This window comes from Catharus ustulatus, chromosome 9, assembly GCF_009819885.2.
Source record: "Catharus ustulatus isolate bCatUst1 chromosome 9, bCatUst1.pri.v2, whole genome shotgun sequence".
Lineage (NCBI taxonomy): Eukaryota > Metazoa > Chordata > Aves > Passeriformes > Turdidae > Catharus > Catharus ustulatus.
Genome location: NC_046229.1, coordinates 25,972,969 through 25,993,115, shown reverse-complemented (window position 1 = coordinate 25,993,115; position 20,147 = coordinate 25,972,969). Strand labels below are relative to the sequence as shown.

Below are 20,147 nucleotides of genomic sequence, written 5' to 3'. Positions count from 1 at the left end.
GTTCACAGTTTCACAATTCCAGAACACACTCTTGCTTTCCTTCAGAAGTCCCATCATCCTGAATAATGCAAAGACAAGCCCATAACATTCCTTCATTTGGTTCTTGTTTGCAACCACAATGAAATGGATTGTGCCATACATTTGTCAGCAGACACCATCCTATATTCATAAAATATGCTTGGGATCTTTTTTTAGTTCTGCAGAGTTTAAAGATGAGCTTATTATGTGTATGAGCTCTCTGATGTGTAATTATTCTGGGCTGAATAATGTTAATCAGAATATGTGCAATTCATATACAGTAGACAAGCAAAGAAGAGTGTATGTTTAAAAAATGAGTTTGCCAGAGCAGATTTGCAAAGAAAGTGGATCTAATGCACTTAAGAGATTTCTATTTTCTTTTAAATATCTTTTTTAAACAACCAAGCCATGTTTGCTGCCTCAGGAAAGTTTTACTTCTGTATTGACTACAGGCTACTATTGACTACATTTCTGTGTTTTCTTTCAATTTCAAGATAATGTTATTTTACAAATCTGAGGAGCCCTCAGAGATTAGGAATTAAAAAAAGCATGTTAGGGTATCTGCTCAGTCAGGAAGCCAGGACTGCATGATCTCCTTTGACTTTGTTGCTGTTGCTCTGTACTAGGCATTCTTGAATGAGATAAGACCTGATGCTTTGTGTTTCTCTCAGCAGGTTCTTCTTAAACACACTAAGCAGATATTTTTAATCCACCCAAACAAAAATGGCAATTTTTAGAACGCCAGTTGGCATTTAGAGCTTTGGCTTGGCTTCAGAGGTGTGGAGCACCCACCTGGCAACTGAGAGTTGGTACCAGCTGCTCTGGAAACAGGAGGAGCTGCCTCACACCAGTGGCAGCAAAAGTAGTTTTGAAAAATGCCTTAGAATTTTCAATGTGTGTATCTTCTTAGTGTCAGAGGTGCTTCTAAAGGGGAAATAATTACCACACAAGGACCTGACCTCATTTCTTGTTCAGAAGGGGTTGTAAGAAGACTGTCATCTCCTGAACTGTGGATTTGTAGCTGTTGGCTAAGGCACATGTCCCTCAGAGGATGTTAAATGTGATGCCTGTGTTTTGTTGCCCTGACCTCAGCATTTCTGAGACTGGCAGAGAAAAAGTCCTGACCTCATTCAAGCCCAAACCTTTGGAGCCAGAAGGTTCAGCCTGACTGACTTGTTTATGAAGGTTTGGTACACTTCTGCTAGTAATGCTCAGAGTAGAGCAGAGACAATAAGATGCATTTTTTTCAACACTGTCCATGTGTTTTTTCACTGGAAATTATAAAGAATTTATTGGTGCATTTTGTGAACACACTTTTCCAGAATTCCTGGCTTGTTCTTGTTCTACTGCACTTTTCACTGCTCTGCTTTTTCCTTAACCAAGAGCCTGGCTGTTTGTGTAAAGCTGCTGGGTTTATGCAAAACCTGTGGTGAAACAGTTGGTGAAACGGTTGGCTCAGAGATGCTTGAAAGGGCAAACAGCAGAGAAACTGTCCCAGGGTAGCCAAAAATTCTGCTGCTGTGTGGGCAGCACACAGCCTGAGTAGCATCTCCTTGGAAGGCATGATTGATTGGATAGTAAAGGTCTTTGGGAGCACTAATAAGGGGTAGAAAAGTCTCTGAAAGGTTGCTGTGGATTCAGGAGCTGTTCAGGGTGTTCTGAAGCCACGCTGGATGCTGTCAAGTGAGAAAATATTTCATAGCAATTCAGGGCTCATCTTTCATCTCATCAGGCTGGTGAAGTCTCATCAACCCAAATGAAGATAGAAAATGGGTTTGTGTGGTTTTCCCTGTTTCTCAGAAAGCCACAGGCTGCCTTTAACCCACTCTTGAAGAATGCAAACATGGCTTGAAATGTAGCTCTAGAGAGGAAATGCAGGCAGCCTTTGGAGGAATTCAGGTTTGGATGGGACTCAAAATGAACATTGTTAGACAGGGGCTAAATATGTTTAAAGTCACATTACTAATGATGACTTCTGCATTCACAAAGTGAAAATGTGATCTGATACACATAAATTACCAAATAAAACCATTATCACACAGCTCTTGCACATTGCATTCTTAGGGCTGCTTTTTTCTTGGTGCCATAAATAAGGCATTTTGCAAAACACAGAAAGAGGAAGAATTTAGGTTTTGATACAGACAAGTGAAACATACCCTTCTCCAGAAAGAGAGAATGTATCAGCATCCACAGTGGCAGGAGCTCAGATTGGATTGATGGGGAGAGCTGCACAGGGACCTTTGATGGAAGAGCTGAGACTTACAGAAATGGAGGTCCATAACCAGTCATACAAAAAGCAAGAGAGATGGAAGCAAACTGTTGCATGCACTGACTGAAGTTTATATCCACCATGGATATAACCCCAAGCCTTGAACATCTTCTGGTTGGTTGTGTGTAGCCTCAGGTCCTGGTGTGCAGGTGTGTCTGTACGTGGAGGGCCATGAAAGCCTCCAGAAGTGCAGGGTCACTGTGAACCAGCAGGAGAGCTCTCACCAACCCATTTCCCAAAACATTCTCAGGAACAAATTTCCTCTTCTTAATAATAACCTGCCCAGCTGCCTTTCTGAGCCCAGACTGTACAAACACAACACAGGGAGAAGGTGGTTTGGATTTGGTTTTTTCCTTTCAAGTCATGTTGTCGCAAGCCCTTTTGAAGGTGAAAGATAAATGGAGAGGAAATGAGGCAACTTATCTCCTTTTTTTTTTTTTTTTATTTTCAAGAAGGAAGGAGCATTGAAACATTGGGGCACAGCAGCAGAGCAGCCAAGGAGCCTCGAGCACAGGTTTAGTGAGAGGGCAATAGCTGAGTGGAGCTTTTTCCTGGGAAGTTCTCTTAGAAATGGAGAAAACAAACACCAGTGGTAACTACTGTCCTCTCAGTGATGCTTTCATGAGTGTTTGAGGAACTGAAAATGGTCCAGGAGGAAGAAGAATAATGCACATCACTTGGCACGTCAGGTGGCTGGATGGAACCCCCCTGAACTGATTTCACTGAATAAAAGTGGACTTTGGTGAAACCAGTCCCATGGAGAAAACAAGGCAACTGGGAGCTGCAGAGCTGTGTGTCACCACCTTCCATCACAGCAGTGACACTGGCTGTGCCTGTCTGGGAGCTGCAGTCAGACACTCCCAGGCTCTGGCCTTTCTGAATTATGGTTAAAAATAGCATACTGAAAAAGAAAATAAATACTTTTGAACAGTGTGCCAGAACAAAGAGGCCTTAAACCCCCACATTTGCACAGGAGAGACTGTAAGAGAAGTGTTCCTTTGAGTGTGTCCTCTGTGGCATTTACATCAAATTCTTTCTCAACACAGTTCTTTGTTTTCCCTTTTTCCTTAAATTCCCCTAACCTTGTCCCCTGGGAGTATTTCTGCCTCTGGTGATGTGGGTTGCTAGCCCTGGTGGGTTGTAGGAACAGCAAACCTGGGGAATGGAAAGGTAATCCTTCATCTTTGATACTGCTGCAGCTGCAGAAAGTTAGGGGTTGTTTGGATTTTTACTTGACCTCTTTTCAGGATAAAATTTCAGGAGCTATTCTCGATTTGGTAGGAGAAGGTGTATTTTTATTAGTAAGGTCCCAGCTTTAATTTAGAAGGAATCAGAGGCATGAACTCTGCCAAGTAAGGAACAATTTATGATGTTTAATGGATCCTTTTAGCCTTACCAAAGAAAAAACCCAAAATGTTTAGATCACTTTGTTTCATTCTTTTACAGTGCTTTGGAAATACTGGAATCTTGATTGTGTCCTTGTTCAGCTTTGAATGGGAGAAAAGAGGGGAAAGGAGGACAGTGGCAGGTCTCCCATGGCAAGAAGCCCCAGGTAGCCAAAGGCCCATCTCCCATCTTCTGTTCAGCTTTTCCCATTTCTTTTGTTTTCATCTGCCTCATTTTCTCTGCTTCTTCCCTTGAATTGTCCCTGGACCAGATTTAGTAGGGGCTTTTGAAGTGATTTCATCAGTTTCAGAAGGGAAGAGGCCAGTTCTGTTCCTTTTGCACCCATTTCACAGCTGGAGGAGAGCAAAAGGCTGTGAGCTATCCTAAAGTGGGACTTTGGGGCAGCAGCAGCAGCTGCTCTGGGAGAGTCAGAGTAAAGGGTGAGTAAGAGAACCAGACTAAGATTGAGGAGTGAGAGGTCAGGGTCTCCCTTTCCAGCAGCACCAGTGCATCTTCCTTCGTGCCAAGCCTTTCCTGAAGGAGCCTGGAGCAGGGGCTGATGGTCTGGTACCACTTCCCAGTGTTTCTTCACTGATTGGAATGATAAAGCTGATCTGTTGTGTCACAGAGCTGTAGATTCCCTTCCCCATCTGTAATAAGCACAGAAAAAACTGTCCAACACAGGGTTGGGTGAGCAGCTTCATGTAATAATTATGCACTTGTCCTCTACCTTAACTGATGCTTTTTTAGCAGTGTGTGAAGAAACCTTTCCTACAGGAGAGGCACCAACGCTTCCTCCTGTCTCTCCTGCAGAGTGAGTATGTGCAGTGAACAGTGTGGATTTCCTGAGGGACATTGCCATCCATGGAGAAGTAGAGAAGGGTTTCTTTGTGAAAGGGGAGACTTCAGTTGCACGAGTATAGACCCTTTTAATGCTTGGAAGTATTCCTTGCAAAGGAACAATTAATGCAGTCCTTTTTTTAAAATCGGTTTATTTCTAAAGATTCACCAAACGTTTTTAGAGGTATTATATTATTTTTCTGAACAAGCAAGGAGAGGCTGTCTAGTTTGTCTTAGCTAAGGCCTTGAAGGATTAACCACAGTGTAGTGCTGTGGAACATTTTTGTCTTATAGGTTGTGTGAACCTTGAACAATTCCTGCTGTAGCATCTGCATGGCCAACAAAGTCCATGTGACATCAGAAGTGTAACAACAAAATATAGAACAGATTAAAGAGATTTCATAAGCTTTGTAACAGCAAAATACATGACAGATTAAAGAGGTTTTATAAGCTTCACTCGAACTTCTAAGTTTTATAAAGTAAGTTCTCCCATCCTCTGCCCAGTGTTTTGCCCTGACAACAGTTATATTTTCCTGCAGTCCTATTCCAGTATTATAGCATGAAACCGATGAGAGCTTGAACAAATGAACTACAAAGGAAAAATGTTTCCATTTTTGTTGTTCAGGCTTAATGTAAAGTTGGAAGTCAGGTAAAAAAAATTTTTAAAATTCTTTGGAATGTGAATTGCATTTTACATACTTCTCTTCCTGCATTATAAAGTTTTATTAGAAGCTTAGTATTATATATGTACGCATATATATATGTAAAAATTTTTGTCCTTTTTAAAAGAAGGGGAAGAGGAATAAAATCAATTCTTATTTTTCACAAAGAGTTGGCTCTTTGTCCCCCTCAAAATGCCCTTTCACAGTTGCTGCTCTACAGAGGACCAAGGTGAGGAGGTGTTGGCACAAGCAAAGCAAAACAAAACAGGTGAAGTTGGAAAATGGCCCCAACTGGCACAACTGTGACATGGGTGTGGCCTTGGTCCTCGAAAATCTGAATGGTGCTTGCTGTTTGAGTTAAAATCTGTGTATTTACCCAGGTGTTGTTGTGGTTCAGAATGGCAAAAAGGGGCTTTGAGGCTGAAATTATTTCCCGTGATAAATTCAAAGAGTGGCTGTTGGGAAGTTATTAAAGTAAAAGTCCTTGCTTTGAGACCTCTGTTTAGAGAATAGTGTTGGTTTTACCCTTCTTGCACATAGGCTTAGCTGACAATCCTTTGCAAATCAAGCTGTTTACTCATTTTCAGTGTACACAGGAGCCAGAAGAGAAGCAAATGCCTTAGAATTGATAAGGAAATTGAAAGAAAAGAGGCTCCAATGTTACCATTATTCTCATTTTGTTATTCTGTTTTGTGGAGTTCGTGTGTTTGTTGAAGAGAAATGGAATAAAATCCTGCCATGGAATGATGGCTTCTGTTAAAGTGCTAAAAAGTGATGACTTTGTGGGAAATACAGTACTCTGGGCTGATGGTGAAGGGTTGGAATGGTGAGGGAATAAAGGGCATTTATGACTAAGGTAAGGAAACTTCAGCATAAATGAAGCCCCTCATGGAAAGATGTGTGTGTACTCATAGCTTTGGTCAATGTACTGCCTGGAATCATTCTTGTGATAGAACTATGAAGTGTGGTACAATTTGGCAAAGTAATTAAGAAAAAAGAAGTTAGCATAAGTATGTCCCAGATCTGTATGAGCATATTATGCCAAGCACTGCATGGAAATAATCTTTTGAAGGTGTATCTATATAAATATATATATATTTTCAGAAAAAAGCTTCAACCAATGTAATGAAGATGGTTATTTCTGCTATCTGTGTCTCTGTCTCTTTTTGGTTTTTTGCCTTGTGGATGGTTGGGCAGTGAGGTAACTGTCACCCAAAAGGGAGGGAAGGGGGAATACATCATCCTGATTTAAAGGGTGATGTAGCATTGGCTTACATTTTTGGAATGCTGTTTAAATATTCCTAAGAAACATTTTTGTGTGACCTCCCATGACATGTAACGTGGTGCTGAGATCTGGGTTGGAGGAAGCTGCTCAAGACATGCCTGGTGTCTGTGTCTCCATGAGCAGCTTGACTTGTGGCTCAGGGAGCTGGGAAAAAAAAAAACCCAAAGCTTGAAAACCATTGACCTTCTCCAAATTTATTCACCACAGATCATAGTTTAATTTCATGAGACCCCCCCCCTCAGGATTTAGATTTGATTCATTTGGTTATTAAATCCCAAGTCCTTCTGGTGCTGTGAAAGAAGCTTATTTATAAAGTTTTGTCAGACCTTATTCTAGTTGAATCTTGTTGCAGCAGACCTCTTATTAGAGGTAGAAATGAGCCAAGACACAGACTCTCATTCAACAACAGGAAAAGGGTCCAGTTTATTCTTTTACAGCTTTGCCATCCTGGCTCTGACTACAGCAAGCTCCTGCTGTAGGGTCCCACTGCAGACTCTGACTTCTGGCTGTTTGCTGCTGGACTGTGACTGAAAATATTGGTTTGCAGGCTCTGGACACAGCTTTCACCCAACTCAGCTACAGCTGCAGGCTCCAACAGCAGCTCTGACTCCCTCAGACCCAGAATAACCTCACAGCACATCTTTTACTGTAGCAGCTCTCTTCTTTGTGCCTCTCTGGATTGTTCTTCTTTCCTCAGGGCTCCTCCTGGCCAGCCAACCCACCCCTTTAACCACACTTATCTTCATTAGTCACATCTGCAACCCCTAAAGGGCAAGGCTATTCCTCTTCTTTGGTAATTAGTACAGCTATGACTTACCAGGAGCAAGGTTTTATGTAACCTCTTCTTCTACACCTACAGAATCTGACCATGAGTAATTGTTTCTAGACAGAGAATTGCGGCTTCTAACACCATTACCATGAAAGGGTAGATTTCAGCAGCCTTTGAGATAAGCTTATCTGACACAGTGTTAATAAAACCCATGGCTTGTTCCAGCCTGATTAACCACAAGCACTGGCCTTTATGTAATTCATGATTATTAGGATTTTTTAACCTGACAGAAGTGCTAAGGCAACTTGTGAAATCTTCCTTTTCCCATAAATGAGGATTGGGCAGTGTGAACAGGGCAAGGGAAAGCTGGCTGCAGGAATGAGTCTCTGTGTTTGTGCAGGATCTGTGCTCTGCTGTTTGTTCTTCATTTTTAATACTCAGCATTCAGAATTAACTTAAACTAGCAAGCTCCATAGATAGATCACGAGCTACTCTTCACAAAACAAGCATTTTTTATAGAGTGCATGAGGTCTCACTCAGCTCAGTCTGCTCCCTCGGAATGCGAGATGCCCCCGAAGCTGCCTGGGAATAATATAATTATGTAAACCTATGGAAATCTATGGGATAATTGTCCATCTCAGTATGAAATTCAGCCTCCTGTAGAAGAGCATTTGAGGAAGAGCAAAGTACAGGGATAAAATTGTAGAAATTTTTGGCACCTCTTTTGCCATGGATCATGTCTAGAATTTACAAACGTGTTTGTTTAGCTTGCTGTGAAACAAAAGCTGTGCTTCTGATGGAGCACAAATATCACACCCTTGGTCTCAGCTGCCAAACTGGTGAAAAAATCTGATTTTTTCACAAGACAGCATCAGTTTTTTCCTATAGAGAAAATGGACTAAGCACCTGAGGAGTGCTGTATGCTGAGACTCGAGGAGAGGCTGATCCAAGGTGGGTGTTACCCACTCCTCTGCACTGAGTGACTAACAGGGATTTTGCCAGCATGGCAAACAGGTGATTTGAGGGTGTGTGCACACCACTGGAGTTACAGAATTGTAAGGTTTTATTGAGAGCAGTCTCCATTAATATAAACCAAGGCTTGGATAAATAATTGGTTTCAGTATTTTACCAGGTGCAAACCACATATTCCTGCATGGGAAAGAGGCGTGCCTCTACCAGAGCTGCTGGGTTTGGCTGAGTGCAAACAAACCTGTGAGAGGTGATCCAGCCAAATCAGAACCTGGGATTTGTGTCTGCCATCCCTTTTTGTCATAGCAGGTATTAAGTCATGACTCAGAATAATTAAAGTACTATTTCTACAAATAAAGATTAAAATGAGTTCTGCTCTCAACAGTAAAGAGAGTATACACTGTCTTCCTGGATGAAGTCTGGGAGCACTTGAACTGGAACACTTCCTGGGTGGTATTGTAAGTACTGCACAAGGAAGAAGACAGTAGGAAAGAGGGAATCACTTGTAAATCCCACTACACTGTTCTTTATCCCAGAGCACTGGAAGGTGGTGGGCACTGTCAGGATATGCCAAACAGAATCACTTTCACAGGTCTTCTGGTTACCAGATGCATTTAACAACTGATAATGATATTTGCAGTGAATGGATGATCTGAGGAAAAGCAGTTTTTGTGGTGAGTGGCTGCTTCCTTCTCTTCCTGTTGAGCATCTAGCCCATTTCAGAGCTGCCAGTACTGACATCCAGCTTTCAGGGCTTATGGAGAGCATCTGCAATTTCAGATGTTTATCTCAATCAGAGTTGTGCTTTTCTTGGACTTGGGATGAAGTCAGCCCAGGAGCTGAAAACTGGAATTATTTTCTTAACTCATTTTGCTGCTGCCTTGATGGGCTATGAGAATAAGACTGTGTTTATGCATTGAAGGATGCATTGAAGGATGGATGGATGGATGGATGGATGGATGGATGGATGGACAGTAGTAATTGTGAAACTCAACTTGCATTAAGGCACACAGATTAACTGGTTTTATAGATTAACTGGTTTCTACTTTAGAATTTAAAAGCATGTCCCCAGTTGTGGCTTACATCCTGGCTTGTAAATCACTGTGTGGGTATGATCAGCTGATCATTTTAGATTGTTTTCTGACAGCTTTGCTCATGGTCTGGTGAGGGAAATAAGACAAAGTGGTTTGTTCCTGCTCTGTCTCACTGCTTTACTTGTTTGAAGTGCTGAGCACACTGACGTTCAGTGCACACAGTGCCTATTTTTTTAGATTTTATTTTGTCCAGGATTTGTTTTAATACAGCAAGTCATCTACTTCCTTTACATTCATGCCCCCTGGGGCTTAAACTGTGATACATCAAAATACACCAGTCCCCAGACCTCCAAAGAGATTCCTATCACTGATCATGGTATGTTTGGAAAACCCTTTCCAAAAGGTGCTGAGTGCAGTCAATTGTGCTTTGAAGGGGAAGGATTGTGAACATTTTCCTACTCTTGAAAGGGTCATCTTACTGCCAAACACTGATATTTAAGTGAAATAACTTTTATGGCAAATCCTTCCCTCTTTTCCATTCTTAACTTCCAAATGGCTGAAGTTCTGGGAGTGTGAGCAATAACTCTCTTGTATGCCAGCCAAAAAGTTATTGTTTTCTGACCTTTTTTCCCCGAGTTTTCCTGACCTGCACCTGGACTGGCCACGTGGCAACATGTTGTTGAGAGCAGGGAGATGTGGCAGGGTGAGCTGGATAGGCTGCACCGGGAGCTGGTGGCTAGACCAGCAGGATTTCATCCCTGGGAGAACTTGCTAAAGAGTGCCCTTGTTTGAAAAAGCTTTGTGTCAGTTATTTCAACAAAAGCAGTGAAAGCTGGGTATTTGAGGCCATTCTGTGGGCCCAATGACTTGGAGTTGCATACAAGTGTCCAACATGGGTGACACAATTGAGATGGTGAAAGGTGGGGAAAAGCAAGAAAAAAAAATCTGGGGATGATTACTGATTTCCAGGAGGGCAACAGGTAGATATTTCTTGTTTCTCAGTGAAGTGATGTTTGTTTTTAGTCTTAGAACTCATGCTAAAGTTTTGTGGTCATGTGCAGTTCTGTGTAGTGGGAGGTGCATCATGAAGCATTAGTAGCATTTATTCTGGTGCAGGATCTAGACCCTCAGCAAAGGAGGAGCAGACCTTGCCCTGTTAATGTGGTGGAAATCCTTCTACCTCCATCACAGCTGTCTTTTCCTGTTGGTAATTTTGGCTTGTGGAATCACAGAATATCCCAAGTTGGAAGGGACCCACAGGGATAAATCATTGAGTCCAACTCCTGGCCCGGCACAGGGACAGGGGGTTGCATGCAGGCTCCTCCTGGAGCTGATGAGACTCCTCATTCTCCTAGGATAAACATCCCAGCTGCTGGGATTCAGATCCCATTTATATGGGCTGGAGCTGTGCTGCTGCCAGACCAGCCAAGTGGGAGCATTGGCTGTGCTCCATATAAACAGCTCTGACTAAGCCAGCCACACTAAATTTGGAAAAGAATTAGGGGAACTCATTTTTCAGCTGCCCTGGAGCATTTTATCTCCAGTTGCCCCATGTTATCATTTCATGGGAAGAGTTTCTGTTACTCAGGACTGTTTCCATCATGTTTATTTTCAGACAGCATATTTTTATTTTCTGTAAACCAAAAGAGTTTGAAGATCCATTGAGGAACACAATGGATCAAGAGCCTGTCTGCTTCTCTTCCCACCTTCCCACCTCTGCAATTCCTGTTCAACTGAGCCCTGCAGGGCCAGGTCCTCATGTGGTGCCACTTACCATCTCTTTAAATAAACTTGTCAGAGGGAGAAGTATTTTTTTAATGCAAAGCTCCTTTGCAACAAGTAGTTCAAAGATTGGAAGAAACAGCCAGAAACATTTGCCTCTTGATTAATGTTTTGGTTTGTTGTAAATATAGTCTGCACATCAAAATTACATCATCATTGTCCTGTTTCTGACGTATATGTGGTGAATTGCAGAGTTTCTTTCCCTTCAGTGATTGTGCTTTAAGCTGATCTAAGCAGTACTGACAGTGAAGAATGACACTTCTGAGGCCGTTCAGCCTTAATTTAAAGACTTTGCCAAAATTACAGGTATTTCCTCTGATTGTTGCAAGTTTTTTCCCAACACCAGAATTTTATTCTTTGTCCCACTTCCTCCACAAACTTTTACTGCAGGATGCAGGCAGTAGTCAAGTGAGGTGCAGTGTCCCAAAGCCCTCTCTTAACAGATTAAGAGGATGATGTGAGCTGGAAAAGAAAAAGCCACAGTGCAAAATAGGGGCAAACCCTGAGCAGGAAACTCCGCTGGGGCTGGGGCCAACAACATCCTACTGCTGGCTGGGACCAAGAGGGGAAAAATGCTACAAAGAAGGTTTGGGGAAACTTTGTCCTTATTTGGAGAATAAGTCAATGCCTCTGCCCAAAGCAGGCTAGTTTTTGTAGGGCTGGGATATTCTGCCTTAGCAGCACCATATCCTGCTATTATAGCCAAGCACATCCTATAATCAGTATGTCTCTAAAAATCTGAATTAAAACTGAAGATTTGGAGTCCAGATTGACACTGGGTGCTGTCCCACAAGTAATTCTGTGAGAGACTTACATAAGTGGTGAATTGACTCTGCTTCTGACTTCCCTCCAGCTGAGTGGGATGGCTGTGCCAACGCTGAGCCAGCTTCTCCGTGTGTCTGGAGAGGGCTCCAGGGTGTCAGGTCTGTCTCCCAGTGCTGGTGTGGGATTGGAGTGGGGCAAAAGGGCCTTCCAGTTCAGTGGAGGGCAGTGACCATGTTGGTGCCTCCAAAGGAGAAGGCTCCAGCTCAGCCCTCAGTGCTGGTTACATGGGAGTGGCTGGAGTGGAAGGTGATGTTATGGAGCAGAAGTGTTGGCATTGCCCCTGAACTTGGGGCATGCATCACACTGGAAATTCACCTGCAGAAGCAGAGGAGCTGGTATGTAACTTTGTCCTCTCATGCACATCTGTGTTAGGAAATTAGGGAATAATTTAAAGAATCCCACAATGGTTTGGGTTGGGAGGGATCTTCAAACCCATCCAGTCCCATACCCTGCCATGGGCAGTGACACCTTCCACTAAACCAGACTGCTCTTCGCCCCTGGCCTTGAACACTTCCAGGAATTGCATTTCAGGCATGCTGTGTGCCAGTCCTGGTCTAGGAGTCCATATAAAGACATTAAGAATCTCAGTTCAGGAATTACCATTTTTTTCTTATACAGAAAATATGATGTTTCCCCCCCCCCGCCCAAGCAGAAGAAAATGAAATTTTGAAAACATCTAAGTTGCTTGAGATGTGAGATTGCATTTCTCTGTTGTATGCTCAGAAAAAGCCCTTTGGCATGGAGCTCCCTAATACCAAGAAGAAAGAGATCTCTCCAGTATCCAGGATGTTTGGGATGCTCTCTAGATCATAGACCAGGTTCTGGTTTTTGCATTGCTACAGACTCTTTCAGTCACACATATGCACATGCCTTTAATTTTAGCTTCACTTCCCTGTCTGCAAAGCACCATTATTTCTTTGGTAGGGTTAATGAGTTAATTGCTTGTAAATTATTTTAAGATTCTCAGAAGTGAGACTCTGAGAAGAAGAGAAGAATGTGTTTATTACTGTTGCTGTTACCCATGAGATCTGGATCACAGCGAGACAATGCCAGATTAGTGTTTATTGCAGCACAACTGAGGAGATGTTTACATTAAAACAAAGATGAGACTGTAGTGCCAAGCCTAGAAAAATCTTTTGTAGAGCTCTGAGTCAGTTTTAGAATCTCAGTAAGTGATAAAATTGGCTCCTGTGGCTGAACACCAGCCAGTGCCACTGGCTCTCTTTGAAAACCCTTTCAGCCCTTGACTACCCTTGGCTCTGGGGCAGCGTGTCCCAGGGAGAGGCAGAGAGCATCTTTCCTTAGAGAAACGGATTTGGGGAATTCTTTGCTTGCTCTTAGAAGAAAAAGTCACAAACCCAATGTTTTCCTGGACAAATTCCCTCTGAATGCATCTCCAAGGGTTTCCTGATCTGTGCAGCTAGTGGCCCTTGGTACACTCAGGAGGTCTTCTCATGGAATGGTTTGGGTTAGATGGACTTTAAAGCCCACCCAGTTCCACTCCCTGCCCTGGGCAGGGACACCTTCCACTAGCCCAGGCTGCTCCAAGCCCCATCCTTGGCCAGGACACTTCCAGGGATCCAGGGGCAGCCACAGCTTCTCTGGGCCTTACCACCCTCCCAGGGAGCAATTCCTTCCCAATATGCAATCTAATCCTTCTCTCTGTCAGTGGGAAGCCATTCCCCCTTGTCCTGTCACTCCATCCCTTGCCCAGAGTCTCCCTCCCTCTTTCCTGTGGACTCCCTTCAGGTACTGAGAGGTCACTATCAGGTGATCCTGGAGCTGCCGCTTCTTCAAAGAGAAGAATTCAGGTCACTGATGAGAAGTGCCTTGGTTCTGTGATACAGGTTGTGAAGCCATGCACCTGAAATACATTTAAATCTCTATTTCACCTCAGGGAAAACAGAGGCCACCATCAAGAACTTCAGCCCCCACTACCGCCGGCAGCACGCCGTGGCTTTCTGCAGGCACGTGCAGGAGGAGCTGGAGCAGCACCGCCACTCCCAGTCCCGCTTCCTGAAAACCAGGGTAGGAGTGCAGGTGCACGTGTTGGATTTGGGTCATTTTGGTTTGGGATGGAAAGTTTGCATCTGGGTGCAGGTTTGATGTTTTGTTTTTGAAAATTCAGCTTTGTTTTGGTTTTGTTTAGTTGTTTATCATGGCATAAGGAGAGCCATGACATGAGTTTCTGGTACAAAGAGTTGGACATTTGGACAAAACTGATTGTTTCTTGTTGGTTGCAGGGTTCTGCAAAATCTAGGGACAGAGATCATACTTGCAGGGAAGACATTATGTAGGAAACTTAATTAACTTAATTAATCCTGTCATCCATGGTTCAGGGTTCCTTAAAGATGGGAATAATTCCCTCTGTGGAGTGAACTGTAGAAAGCTGGTTTTTATTAGAAGGGAGAAAAAAAGAGACAAAAGTCTCTTTATTAGGGGAGAATGCAGAGAACCAGCTCCTAGATTAAGAATAAAAAAAATTAAATGTTCTGAACATACTGGAAATTGTGGATTTCCAATACTCTTGAAATGAGTAGGTAAAGCAGTGAGGTGGGATAATAGATCTGTGTCTTTCAGAAAGGTGCATATCAGTTAATAAAACACAGATGCAAAAGAAATGGGAAACTATTTACTTTAATATGATAAACCCCTGCTTTCTATATCAGTGAAATATTTATATTATGTAGTAGAAAATGGGAGGTGGTGAACTCCAAGTCATCCTGCAGGGAACTAGATGATCTTTAAGGTCCCTTCCAACCCAAACCACTGTAGGATTCTCTGATCTTGCATTCAGCATGTCAGCTGAAAGGTAAATAAATCTCTGTCTCAGAAATCTGGCAGTGTTTTGGAGAGCTCTTCTGCTGCCTCCTCACTTCGGCTTGAGTCTGTAGAACCTTCTGGAATTCAGAGATATTTATGACTCCAAATTGCATTTGAAGGCTCAAAAGCCCTCAGAGCAGTGTTGTGGAAAGGTAGAAATAGAAGCTTTGAGGTGCTGAGTGGTGCAGAGGAGTCTCAGATGTCACCAATTGTCCCTGCAGCCCCCAGGGGAAGCCGGGACAGTTCTGTACGAAGCAGAGCTGCTGCACTTTGCTGAGGACCTGAAGAAGTGGAAGGACAGATACGTTGTGATCAAAAATGACTACACTGTGGATTGCTTTGAGACCAAAGAGGTGAGTGCTGCTCCCGTGGATCTGCCTGTACACCCCAGATAAACCAAGAGCACGTGGATTTGCTGCTGCTGCCTTGCCTCCAGCAGTAGGAGGTGAAACCTTTTCCTCGTCAGGGTGGCTCCAGTGGAAACCCCACAGGGATGGCTGAGGGCACAGCCAAGTGCCCTGCCTTGGACAGATACATCAGCAAGAACTAACAAATCCTTTTAACAGCACTTGAACCTTGCTGTGCCTGTCCCAGAACACTTTTCATCTGTACATCCCTGTAATACATCCCTGTGCTGCTGCAGTTGGCTCTGAGGTAGCAGGGTTTGGCTGGCTCCAGGTTGACTACAGTGGAGGTTTTTGCCTGGAGGCTGCCATAGTCCTGGCTGACAAATCCAACAAATTGGACTCAGGAGAAAATCCCATGCTTTTCCTCTCCCTTCTATCCCTGATTCCTCACCACAGCAGATAAGCACTGAGAGGATATTTTCAAATGTGTTTTTTACATTTAACCATGTTTTAGGTTTGACATGCCTAGGGAACATTTCCAAAATGCAGCCTGACAAAAAGATTCTCCCTTTGGGCAATATCCCTATGCATTAGAATCACAGAATATCCTGAGATGGAAGGGGCCCACAAGGATCATGGAGTCAGCTCCTGGCTTTGTTAATGAATTGTGTATTTTATGTTTTCTCTCTCCTTAAATCTCTGTTTGACTATACTTCCTCTCTATTGATTTTCCAGGCCTACCAGAAGGGAGCCAGCCCTAAATATCACATTCTTCCTGCAGGAGGCAAAGTCCTGACTTCAGAAGAAGATTACAATTTGCTGTCTGATAAACATTTTCCAGACCCTCTTGGTAAGTCCTGCTCAAAGCCAAACTGCCAAAGCACAGGCTCTGTTTCTTACTCTGTTCTGGGAAGGCTTTCAGGCTCCAATTTAAAATGGGGTAGCAGAAGATGCCCACAGCCCTTTTCCCAAGTTCCAGCACAGCTCCAGAGTGGATGAACAAAGCAGATGGTGTAAGCCAACATTCAGAGAAATGCTGGCTCCCTTTCTTCCCAGCATCCCAGCACAAAGCTGCTGGAAGCTGTGCAGAAGCAGGGCAGGAACCACAGCACCATTGTTCCCGGGCTTTGTTAATATTCCTGGTTTATTTGTTTCCATTTTTAGATGCCAGCTGTCTGTGTTGACTCACAGCTGATAATAAGTCCCACAGAGAGGGCAGGAAGGTGGCTGCTTCTCAGTTTGTTGTTTCTGGGCCAGGAACTGCTGTGGTCCTGCCTGTCCCCCCCTCCACCAAGATGGAGAAAATTCAGGCTTTACAGAAGCAGTCTCGCATCGCAGAGTCAGATTTGGAGAATGGGATGCCACATAATGAAAGGGATAAGGACAAGTTGAAGACAAGGATTTTTTTTTTTTTGAGCCCTTTAAATCCTTAGGATTTAAAAGTTAGATGCCCTCTCACACTCTTTCCCAAGGCACAGGGTGGTCAGAGGGGCTGGGAGGTGTCCTGTGTGTGTCACCACAGCTCCACTGCAGTTGGAGTCATGTGGAGCACCCCAAGGGTGCTTGTGGGCTTCCCATGGCTCTCCCTTCAAAAGGATCATCACTTCATCTTTGTGGCCCTACTCCCTCCCTGTGTGGTGCTGAAGACCCTCTGAGGTGAACCTTTTGTGTCTGGGCTCTCAATGCATATCAGTGACTCCAGTTTGGGTTTGGTCATCCCTAAATGTGCTGTCCAGCATCCCCTGGGTGCAGGGACCTGGGGCAGGTGGGAACTGGAGGTACTTGGTGCTTTCTTTACATCAGCTGCAAGGGCTTGAAGTGACAGTTTTTAAGGGCAGTTGTGTGTGGAAAACCTGGAACCAGGGAAAGCACTGCTGTTCCAACATGGTCTGTTTAATGCAATTTGTTTCTATAAGAAAGTCCATATGCTCTTAAATGGACAGACCAGAGCTCCCAACTAATTTATTTATCTGCCATGAAAACCATTTCCCAAGCAGCTGCAATCCAGTGAAATAGTTTATTTGAAATTTTGCCAAAACTAGATTTTTTGCCACCTTGAATACAAAGTGTAACACAGAGAGGTGGTTGATGCCAGCTGAGTGTGCCCATCCCGGCTGAGTGTGCCCATCCCAGCAGTGTCCCCCTGCCTTCTGTGCCCAATCACCTGGGCTGGGAAGGAGATGAACCCTGGCACAGGTCTGGCACAGAGCCAGCCCCGAGGAAGTGTGCAGCTCTCAGACAGAGGTGTTTCTGTGCAGGCTCAAGCGAGGAGGCGGCTGCGGCTTTCGTTCCTCTCCCGAAGGAGTTCCCGGTGTACCTGTGGCAGCCCTTCTCCAGGCACAGCTACTACTGCTTCCCTGAGCCAGGGGCACAGAGACGCTTCAGCGCCGTGCTGGGGGACTGTGTGAGGCACTCCAACCATGGTGAGTGCTGGATGGGACTGTGTGGGACATTCCAACCATGGTGAGTGCAGGAAGGGCTCAGCCTGGGACAGTGTCACCCACCCAGGAATGCTGGAACAGCTGTGGAAAAATGCAGGTCACTCACAAAATGTGTTTGACTTTAGCACCCCGAGGAATGAATCAACAGAGCCTTGCTGCTTGCTGTGCTGGGAACACAGGTGGGGTTTGGGGTGCAGTGGGTGTGAACTTGGGAAGAAAACATGGGAATTGCTTTGGAAGTTGTGTAGTGATCCAAAATCCTTCAGAGGTGTTTATTACTAAGGCACAGCCAAGCCTCACCTGCTTTTTCAAGCTGGCATCACATCTATAGTCAGGAATAATGGAATATCCTGAATTGGAAGGTACCTACAAGGTTCATGGATTCCAACTCCTGATCCATTGCTGTCTAGGTGATGTACAGTCCCCATTCCCAATGCTGTCCAGGTGGTGTACAATCCCCTATTGCATTCCCAGTGCTATCCAGGAGGTGTACAGTCCCCATTCCCAATGCTGTCCAGGTGTACAGTGCCTTGACACACTGGACTTGGCTCCTCACTGAGGTTTGGTAGGGAGATGGGGACACAGTCAAGTTTTCCTGGCACTCCATGACTTGAAGCCTGTTCATGATGTTTGGAGATTTTCATTTCTCTCCTGGAACAAGTGTAATGGGTTTCTCAAAGCTTTTGGCAGCCTGGTTTTTCCTTAAAGTTCATCACTCTAGGGGCCAATCCTGAACTGGCACAAGCTGGGTTTAGATGACCTTAAGAGGTCTTTTCCATCTCCAAAGCCTGCAAGTCTGCACTTCATTATATTTCATATGGCTTAGCTATTGCTCATTTATGCATCTGTTCCAGGATTTATCCCTCTCAGCTTTTCCTGTGGTCCAGTTTTTGTCTGACAGACAATGCTTCAAGGCTCATCCTTACTTCTGCCCAAAGGGGTGAGAAACAGATAAGGAAAGTCTGGGTTAGGACCTGCTGTTGTACCAGGAAAATAGTTTAAACAGCTATCAGGGAAGCAGGAGCCCCTTTTACGTGGATTTCTTGGAGATCTAGGTGCTGCAAGTAGAAAAATGGTCACTGACAAGCACCTCACTAACCTGAACTCTGCCCTTGGAGAGAAGTTTTTTCCCCAGGGGCTTCATGTTGTTTTTTATTCATTTGCACATCACTGAGAAATATTAGTTTATTAGTACTTTTTGAAGTCTATTTTGCAAACAGTTCTGCTGACAAAAACAGGTGTCTGAGCAATCTAACAAAGTTTCAGCTATGTGCAGCAAAACCATGGGTAGTAAGGATTGCGGTAGAAAATTTGACTGGGCTCTTTTATTATAAATAGTTGAAAAGAGAAAAGAACGATGAAAAATCCTTCATATTTGATTGTGAAATATAATTTCACAATGGGATAAGGAGCATGGACCAAGGTCATACTCACTCCACCTTTTCCCAAAGTGCTTAGTTCCCATTTACCAGGGCAGATTTGGCAAGGGCAGGACAAAAACAAATGTCATGTCTGATCAGAAGTAGCCTTGTTGTCACTGCTGTGATCTGCCACTCCTGGAAAGGAATGCATTGCCCTGGGCTTTAGCCAAGGACTTGGAGGATTTCGTGGCTGCAGTGTGTTTTCTTTCTCCCAGGAAGCAGAATTAAACACGGAAAGCTGGAGTGAATGAGCGCTGGGAGCCGCCCTGGCATTCAGCTGCTTCCTGTCCCCAGAGTCTCTATGGTATAAATACCCAGCCCAGCCTGTGTTTCTGGGATTTCTGGGCAGAGCAAAAGCGTTAGGATTTACTGAGCACCACTGGGAAATGGCATTCAGATGTTTGGAGCGTGGGTTGTATTGTTCCCCTCTTGACTTTTGTCTTTGCCCTTTATATTCATTGATGAGGGCTTGGTGGTTTGAGGAGACAATGGTCTCCTTCACCAGCAATGGAACACGAAGATCAAATGCTTTTTGGGTTTTAATTTGTGAGGTGGTGTGATTAGGGCTGATTAGTGAGAAGACAAGTGCCCAGGGAGGAGCAGATACCAACAGTCCCTGGAGGGGACTGCTCTGTTCTCTGGGGAGCCTGTTCTTCCCAAGTGTCTCTGCAGGTCACACCTCCAGCAGTGTAGGATTTTTAAAACTCCTCAGCTTTTTAAAGAAGCTGTGCCTGAGTTTAGGTGAAGTATGGAGGAAGCAGTTTAACATTTTCCTCAAATTTTCTAAGCTGCTCCTGCCAGGTTAGATGGAGGTAGCAGCATGGGATTTTTTGGTTTGCCTTGTCTCCATGATCCACTTTGATCCACAGCCTGGACTTGCCTGGTTCCATATTGCTCCCTGTTTCCTTAGTGAAATGCGGAGAAGTGCACACCTCAAATTTGGGGGAAATCTGCTGCTGAGATAGCCACCTAGTCCCAGTGGGGATGTTCTGTCAGTCCCACAACAGCAGCAGTGAGGGAAAGGCTCAAAACATTCACAGAGCTCTAACATTAGCTATTCCCCAGGTTTTAATCCTTTATGTTTGCATGCCTTGAAAATCAGACACAAAAACTTCTTGAATTACTTGGTTTTTTAGGAGGTCTTTTTGTTTCCTATATGAGTTTCACTCAGTATTTGCTGTTGGAAGTGCAGAACCCTGACCACTTGGTGCTGGGATGGAGGGAAGTCTGCATGATGGGAAGGAAGTGACAACTAGCTCATTCTGTGAGACACAGA

The 20,147-nt window shown here is 44.1% G+C and overlaps 1 protein-coding gene across 2 annotated transcripts in view; it reads left to right on the top strand.

Annotated features, from left to right (window-relative positions):
* NIBAN1 (niban apoptosis regulator 1) overlaps positions 1–20,147 on the top strand; it is a 54,593-nt gene that overhangs the window by 13,144 nt on the left and 21,302 nt on the right. For both annotated transcript variants that reach the window (XM_033067753.1, XM_033067752.1), the window contains exons 2-5: positions 13,737–13,867; positions 14,884–15,015; positions 15,745–15,859; positions 17,268–17,432. In XM_033067753.1, coding sequence (XP_032923644.1) covers positions 13,737–13,867; positions 14,884–15,015; positions 15,745–15,859; positions 17,268–17,432 — 543 coding nt within the window. The remainder of the gene's footprint in view (positions 1–13,736; positions 13,868–14,883; positions 15,016–15,744; positions 15,860–17,267; positions 17,433–20,147) is intronic.